Below are 8591 nucleotides of genomic sequence, written 5' to 3' on the forward strand. Positions count from 1 at the left end.
CATGTAGCACACCATTGGCTTTTCCAACTCTGTGCACACTAAGCTACAAGTCGTTCAGTTTCCTACTAGTAAGTTTAGCCGAGTCAATAACAAGATTAACACTGTTACAAGCCGTTGGAGTTTGTTTTATTTTCTGTTACTCTATTCTAAATAGTTATATCAGAGCATAAGTAAGTTTGATATAATCTAACCTAGGGTGAGTGTAAAAATACCTGTATATGTACATCAGATCATTAGTGATGAAAATACAATTTTTCTTATTCTTTTTCATCCATTGAATTCTCTCAAATCCACTGGTTTCTCATTAGATCTTTCATCAATTTCCTTTCATCGTATTAAAAGCCAAATATGGCCTCCTTTTCATCAACCACTACAACATGGCAAATATGAAAGACTGTTAAGCTTGATCATACCAATTATGTTGTGTGGAAGCACCAAATCACTATTGTTCTCGATACCTATTCTATGATGGGCTTCATTATTCTTGAGTGTCGTAGTCAATATCTTCAAGGTAGTGCAAGAATTCTCACTAGTGAAGTCAATCCAAATTATAAAAATGGCAGGTCAATGAAAAAGCCTTACTTACCTTCATCAACCCTACTTTGGGACCATCAGTTTTACCCTAGACTATGGGTCAGAAATCTGATCAAGGAGTTTGGCAAGTTCTTGATAGCAGATATTCATCCATCTCCTTATCACATGTGCTTGATCTGAAAGAAGAAATGCACAATATCAGAAAGGAAAATGACTTGGTCAATGTATATATGCAAAAGATCAAAGAAGTAAGAGGCTGCAGTCTCAGTTTTTCTTGATGATGAGGAGCTCTTATATGTGGCCCTTCCAAGAGAGTTTGGTCTATTCTGTTCTACCATTTGAACTAGAAATTGACGGCTCAATTTTGAAGAATTTCACACACTACTATTTAACAAAAAGAATTTCATACACTCCTAAATGCTCAAAAACACCCACTAAGGTGATCATCTGAACTGCACAAACATCCTTGCACTGTGGCTACGATTGCTTCTATGAAATCAGAAAACTATCCTCACGCTCAATTTCATTTAATCAAGGATTGAATAGAGGCAAAGACAACGGATATAACACTAGAGGAAGAGGTCGTTCCAACAACAATCAAGGTCGAAAACACAATCAGTTCACTCAATCAAAAAGTGTACACAACCAATTCAAGCAGAACATATCAGAAACATATTTTTTGTTTGGATAAACAGAACAAATCAGAATCATCTAGGCCAGTGTGCTAGGACTGTGGTAAGTCAGGCCACTTAGCCATTGATTGCTATCACAAGATGAACTTTGCCTATCAAGGCAATCATTCACCTGATAAACTGGCTGCAACGGTCAGTCACTTGATCCTTTGCTGCACAGGGTAATGACCCTTGGTTAACTAATAGTGGCGCCACTGACCACCTTATTGCCAATCTCTACAATTGGGCAATCCAGGATATATGGAGTCCGGGACAAGTTTCAGCGGGCAATGGACAAGCTATAGCCATTACCCACATAAGTAAGCACTCTATTACACACTCCTTTACATGCCTTTAAACTCAAAAAGTTTTACTACAACCATAAGCTTGACCTATGAAAATAAAAGTTATACTTACCAAGAAGTTTCTCTCTTGAGCAAAGTTCCTAGTGATGATCTTATGCATCCTTTCAAATAACAAATCATTTTGTCTGCTTGAGTCAGCTGGTAGGTGATCAAAACATATCCATCAAAAAAGACCAGGAGAAAAAAAAAAAAAAAAACAACACTAACTCACAAACAAACACAGTTATTATAACAAAACAGAGAGAATTTTGGCAATGTTTTAACACTATCAAGCTGATATATTAGAACCCAAAAAAAAGTTGGAAATATATCAAATAGGATCTTGACTGATAAAAATGGCCCATGAAACCAAGAGAAGATTTTGAGAAACTTTGGAATTAGATCCATCGTATCCCAAACTACCCACTTATTAATGTCATTGAAAATATGATTCCAGTACCTTTAAACTTCCATGAGGGCCATCCCAGCATCATTCACTACCTGAAAATAGAATATCCAGTAAGGCAGTAAGTCTTTGAATTTCTTCCATAACCTAAATTTAAGGGATGAGAAAGGATTAACTTAGGACATAGAATTTGGGTCACACTTTCACCCCAACATGCAGATGCATGAGAAAGCATTTAATGAGATTAATGCATCAATGCATCCCCCGTCCACACACACACACACACACACAAAGGGAAGAACAATATTAGAAAAAAGAAAGGAGAGAAGAAGAAATATTTAAGATGCTAGATTCCCCATGCTGTAGGAACAAAGTACATAGAAAAATAAAATTTGTGGGAGGGAGACGTTAGTTCTGTAGTTACTTTTCCAATATTGCTCCTGGTTTTGTCACTGGCCCCCAAGTTTCTACTTTCTCTTTTGGTAAATGTATTCCAATATCCTTAACTATTGTAGAACTGATACAATATTACAAACTATCATGAAGGTGACTGTGAAATGACACATTGCTTTAATCTTAAAAAAGAAAAACCTCCTTCATGTTGGGATAGATATCATATCAAAGTTAATCAATTCCATTATGATTGAGTAAATGTTAAGTCTTAAGGAGTCTCACACACCTCTTTTGTGAGTGTGCATGTGTGTCTTTGTATCTGTGCAAGGTTTGGGAGCCAAGGCTAAGGAAGCTGGAAGAGGCACAACCTTAAAGTTGAACTATTCCACTATGAGGCTCACACCTCATAGTTTTACTGGATAGATATCTATTATTGATTACATAGATGATTAAGAGGCACAACCTTAAATTCGGGACTGTGCAAGGTTTTGGGAGCCAAGAAACAAGGAAAATGCACAACCTTGATTTGTAACTTTGAATTTCAAGAAGCCTGAGGCTTGCAACACTCAGTTTCTGGCTACCATGACATGTTAATCTCACATCCAAGGCTCATGTTATGTCCAACTTACAATCCGACTAGATTATCTAAACAGAGATTTTATTTAGGCTAAAATACACTTTACAATCTATAACTTTGATCAATTTTCATTTAGTTTATTATCGTTAATCAATTGTCATTTTAGTCGACTAAGATTAAAAGTTGTCATTTGTTTGGTTTAAGTTAATAAAATAATCTCTATAATTATTTTTTTAATGCATAACATGTGAAGCAATGTCATTTTAGGAAGTTTTGCAGTAATGGATGGAAGGACTTAAGTGACCGCCTTATCAATTGTTCAAAATTATAGAGTCAAGTGTATTTCTGCCTTTTATTTAATATACTTTTGAAGTAGTGCTAAAAGTTTAAAAATGAAATTCATAGTGTGTCTAAAAACAATTATATTTCCTCTCCCTCCATCTCCCTCCATCCAAACATAGGGTAAAATTTTGGCTATTTTTACCTATGATCCTAAGCTCTCTCCCTCTCTGATTCTAAAAGAATTCCCGATAATTTCAAATAGTGGCACTCTATTCCCATAGACCTGCCAACAGGAAAATCAACACAAAACAGAGTCATGCACACCACATGTAATTGCTTTTCTGATTTTTTATTTTCTAATCTATTTCCGCATTAATACTAGCCTAAAACTCCACAACAGTACACACAAAATCAACTTTCCCCATAAGTCATTACATTATAAGAGACATAAGCATCCTGCATAAAACATAGGGGCAACATGACCACAAAAAGTCACTCAATTAGCCATGAGAGACACAAATATATTACAATAGAGAGGGGAAAGCCACACAATTTAACTATCAACAGATACACACAAAAGGGGTTCAAGGTGTTAAACAAATTGCCATAAACTTCAAGAGCTCTTTCTGCAATCATCCCTTTGTTTTTTGATAAGTAAGAATCAAATAGTTTTTACACCAAATGATCTTTCTTCTTTGTCTCTGACATCTTGAAAAAAATTTACTAAATGAAATAAACAGTAATGATACTTGTGTCTTGTGCTTCAGGCTTACGAGAAAAGGTACTGACCTGATATATCTTTTAGGTTTCTGTGTAATGCTAATCTGGGACGCTATAAACATTTAGTACATCTTCTGAAAATTCCTCACATATGATTTCTTCTGTATTGCCCCCAACCTTTAAAGCTACAGGCAGAATCTGTACGGACCATTATCACCCATTTTTTCCTTCAGTTAGACCAAACTGTGGCCTGCAACTTTTAAGACATTCCTCTCATCCATCATTTTTCTTAACCTCTCAGCATCTCCAAACTTTCCAACACCTGCAAAGATGTTGGACATGAGCACATAATCCCCTCCATATGCCCTCTCCATCTCCAATATCTTCATGGTTACCCTCTCGCCCATCTCAGCATTACCATGAAAGCTACAAGCACCCAAAAGCGTCCTCCAAATCACAACATTAAGAATCTCAGGAGGTATTTCTAATGCCATCTTCTCTGCTTCTTCTAACCTCCCTGCCCTCCCCAGCATATCTATTAAACAACCATAGTGCTTGATATCTGGCAAAAGTTTACACTCATTTACCATCTTGTTAAAAAATATGAGCCCCTCCTCAACAAGTCCTGCATGACTACAAGCATTTAAAACACTCAAAAAAGTCACCCGATTTGGCCTCAGACCAACTTGCTCCATCCTTTCAAAACTATCTAATGCTTCTTTTCCTAAACCATGCATTGCAAAACCAGAGATTATAGATGTCCAGGACACCAAATTTTTCCTCTGGGCAGATACCTCCTCAAAGAATCTTGATGCACTTTTTATGCACCCACATTTTGCATATGAGTCAATGAGGGAATTTGTAACACGTATATCAGATGAATTAAATCCTTTTTTCTCTCCATAAGCATGACATGATTGGCATAACTTTAGAGCCCCGAGATTTGAAATGGCCGGAAAAATGGCCAGGAGTGTAATTTCAGTGGGTTCTAAACCGTCAATAACCACCATTCTTTGAAACAAAGCCAAAGCTTCATTAGGCCGATTCATACGTGTATAGCCATCAATAATACCAGTCCAGGACACAACAGTCCGAGTTGGCATCTGATCAAAGAGAGAACGAGCAATTTGGAGCTGACCCCACTTCGTCAAACCGGTGATCAAGACATTCCAAGTGACAATGTTCCTCTCAGGCATTTCATCAAACGTATGCATGGCATCAACCAAACAACCACAAACAGCATACACGTGCACCAGAGCAGTTTGTACGTAAACATGGGATTGAAAACCCACTTTGAAAATGACAGCATGGAGTTGAAATGCAGAGAGGGTGGACACAAAGTTGGCAAAATTGTGGAGAAGGAAAGTATAGGTGAAGCTGTCAAAGGAAAGAATAAGAGAGTGGAGGTGCTTGTAGAGAAGGAAAGCGTGTAGAGGGAATTGGGTGAGGGAATAGCAGCGGAGCAAAGTGTTGAAGAGAAAGGTATGGGAGGTAGAGTGGTGGTGTAGTAAGCCAGAGGTGATGAAGTGAGAGTGGACTTGTTGGGTTGCTTGAGTGTTCGATGGGTGTTTGAGTAAGAGAGAGACCAAATGCCGTAATTGTCGTTGTGGGTTAGCATTACTATTACTATTACTATTACTATTACTATTACTATTATGTTGGAGTTGGAGATTAGTGGTAGAGGCCTGCCTGGGAGGAAGACTCCGCCTTCTCATCAACCTCAACAGCAAATTCTTTTCCTTCATTCAGGAACTGAAACTCAATTTGGAAACAAAGCTAATGACACATATTAGGTGGATGATGGAAAAAGGCAATGATACTGGTACGTAGCCGAAAACACATATATAAATCTCTCTCTGGTGTAGTCTTGCCCAAAGTTTGTCTCTGCATTGGAACATGAATTTTGAAGTTTGAAGTAGAGGGAGGGAAGAGGTAGCAGAGAAAGAGAAATAATTGATGGCGATCGCCTCAGTCAGAAATTGGGCCATAATATGGTTAGTAAGGCCCAAAATTGGAATCACACACACCTGTGCCACTGCCAGTGGGTGTTTTATTTTTTAATGGTTGGGAACCCAAATCTCCACCTGAAAATGTCAAAAATGAACTAGCCTCTCCAATGGCTTCATTAAAGTCAATTTTAGAGAGAAAATGCCCTAAAAATCCACTCCAATAATTTCTTCATCTCCATTTTTTAGATTAGAATTGCTACAGTGCTTCTCTACAAGTAGAGAACACAATAGCATTTACTGTTCACACTTCAAATGTTTTTTTATATTATAATAATCAACTATTGAATAAAAAAATGTTGGAAGATGTTTAGTTGTTAAAAAAAGAATAAAAAATGAATGAAAAAATAATATTTAAATGAGATGGAGAAAATGATAGAGAATCTGTTGGAAAGTGTATTTGAAAAGTATGTAGGTAAAAATTAAATATCACTATTCACTGTCCAAACAGTACAAAAAATTAGATAAGCTATTGGAAATTCTTTTAGCCTAAATACTTTTTTGGTAAAAACTAAATATCACTGTTCATTGTCCAAACAATACAAAAATTTAGATAAGCTACTAGAGATGCTAGCCTAAATACTTTTTTTAGAAACACCAAAAGATGTCCGCTACAAAACTTAGTGGTACTTATATTTAATTTACTCCCAAGGCATAATAAATTAGGGGGGGCTTGGGCTTAAAATTATGTAGAGACTAACTGTGGCTTGAGACTTGTTTGAGAAGAAAGGAAAAGTGTGGAGTTATTAGATGCGAGAAGCCTTGAATTTTTGCAAGTGGAGGAAAGAAATTCCAGGCATGAGGATTGAAGAGTTGGGTAGGAAAATATTGAGGAGAGCAAGCTCGCGAGCTTCTATTAGAATTTGGCTTTTTGAATGAAAATTGATTTCTATTTTTTCGCTTATTCTGCATGAAGGCTTCAAATTTCCTTGTTGCTGAGAACACACATACGTTAGTCGAACGTCATTTGTAAAATGTATAACCAAAAATTAAAAATTAAAAAAGTTTTTAGAGCTTTTTTATAGTTCAGGTCATCGCATTCTGTTGAAAAGCTTTATAGATTCAAACAGTTTTGTCTTTTGGCAACAGATATCATGCAGGTAGGTTACCATGAGAATTGAGAAACCTTAAGAGGCTAAAAACTACACTTTTCGACTCTAATAATCGAAAGCTGTCCCCCAATTCCACGTAACTCCATTAATCGAAATGCACAATTGACCTTTTAAAGTTATAATTCTATTTCAATGTCTCCTTGCCGTCTGTTTTGATGTTAAGTATAATGGAATTTAACATTGAAAACCCAAATTATCCCTCATTCCAAACAAGATTAACACTATTACAAGCCGTTGGAGTTTTATTTTCTGTTACTCTATTCTAATCAGTTCTAACAGAGCATAATTTAGTTTGATCTAATCTAGCCTAGAGTGAGTGGAAATACCTGTATATGTACATCAGATCATTAGTGAAGAAAATACAATTTTTCTAATTCTTTTTCATCCATTGAATTCTCTCAAATCCACTAGTTTCTCATTGAATCTTTCATCGATTTCCTTTCATGGTATTAAAGCTAAATATGTCCTCCTTTTCATCAACCTCTACAACTCAGGCTAACAACTCAATCAATAATCCACCTACTCAAAACACCATTTTGTTAGTCTAAAGTGGCAAATGTGATCGATGGTCATCGCATAGGGGTAAATTGGTTTTTTAATATTAAATCCATTTAAACTTAACAGCAAAATTTATGGTAAGGTGTTAAGTGTAACATACTTTTTAAATTTCAGGGTTGATCGTGTGTTTCAATAGTTAATGGCAAACCTTGATGATTGTTGTGGCAACAACTTTTGTTACCTTTTCACTATAGTGAATTACTAATGTGTCATTGTAATTATATGTTGCAATAGTTACCCCTAGATTATTCAATTTGCATAGATGTTTTTTATTAAAAAAATATGTTCACTTTAAGAAAATGCATTAAAAATTTTGATGCGTGATAGGTTTCCAGAGGGGGGAAAATGTTATTGTCATTTTCCAGTGGATATTCTGGTACAATATAATTCTATGTCATGTCCAAATAATTTTAGGGAAGAAATTCATTAGTGGTTTTTTGAAAATTGATAATTATGTCGCTCTCTTTGAGGGGTTAAGATACTCATGCACGCTTTAGTCCATCACCTAGTCTTTTCTGATAAATTTATCCACTACTACCAACTTTTCTGGCAAACTATAATGATTAACATAATTAACATGAAAAGGTGCAATGTATTTTTAAGTCACATACATAAAAACATCATAATAATTAATAAATACTGAAATCTAAGTCACAAGAGTTTAAGATTATATCCTCTTTCATAAAATTAATTACAATTTTTCCCCCAAATAAGTTGGTCAAAACTATATCATGTTGTTTGCATTTTTACTTCTTTAATAATCTTCTATCAAAATTGCTAAGCAACTTAAAAACACAATTATAAAAATTAACGGAATTTTTTTTTTTTGGCATTTAATATTATTTTTGGAAAATTTTAGTTAGTTTTCAAGTTTGCAAAACTATCTAGTAAACTACCATCTTGATGCTCTGAATCTCGAGTTCAATGATGGAACTCGAATCTCTAAGACTCGAGTTGCAAGTGGTGGTAATTTGATGTAAAAGAAAAA

The 8591-nt window shown here is 35.5% G+C and overlaps 1 protein-coding gene across 2 annotated transcripts; it reads right to left on the minus strand.

The window, feature by feature from the left end:
- Positions 1 to 233: 233 nt before the first annotated feature.
- On the minus strand, positions 234 to 6102 carry LOC126693028 (pentatricopeptide repeat-containing protein At1g09220, mitochondrial). Of its 2 annotated transcripts, XM_050388882.1 has the most exons (4): positions 3997 to 6102; positions 2010 to 2050; positions 1623 to 1708; positions 234 to 710 (listed from the first exon to the last, which is right to left on the minus strand). In XM_050388882.1, exon 1 carries the CDS (start codon positions 5670 to 5672, stop codon positions 4161 to 4163), a length of 1512 nt encoding a protein of 503 aa, XP_050244839.1. In that variant the 5' UTR covers positions 5673 to 6102; the 3' UTR covers positions 234 to 710; positions 1623 to 1708; positions 2010 to 2050; positions 3997 to 4160. The 2 variants fall into 2 exon arrangements, with proteins under 2 accessions (XP_050244839.1, XP_050244840.1); XM_050388883.1 differs by lacking the exon at positions 1623 to 1708.
- Positions 6103 to 8591: the final 2489 nt, after the last annotated feature.

This window comes from Quercus robur, chromosome 7, assembly GCF_932294415.1.
Source record: "Quercus robur chromosome 7, dhQueRobu3.1, whole genome shotgun sequence".
Taxonomy (NCBI): Eukaryota; Viridiplantae; Streptophyta; class Magnoliopsida; order Fagales; family Fagaceae; genus Quercus; species Quercus robur.

What these genes read in the sequence shown, in the direction of transcription:
- LOC126693028 (XM_050388883.1), bottom strand. Translation starts at nt 5,672, where the DNA reads ATGAAGGAAAAGAATTTGCTGTTGAGGTTGATGAGAAGGCGGAGTCTT.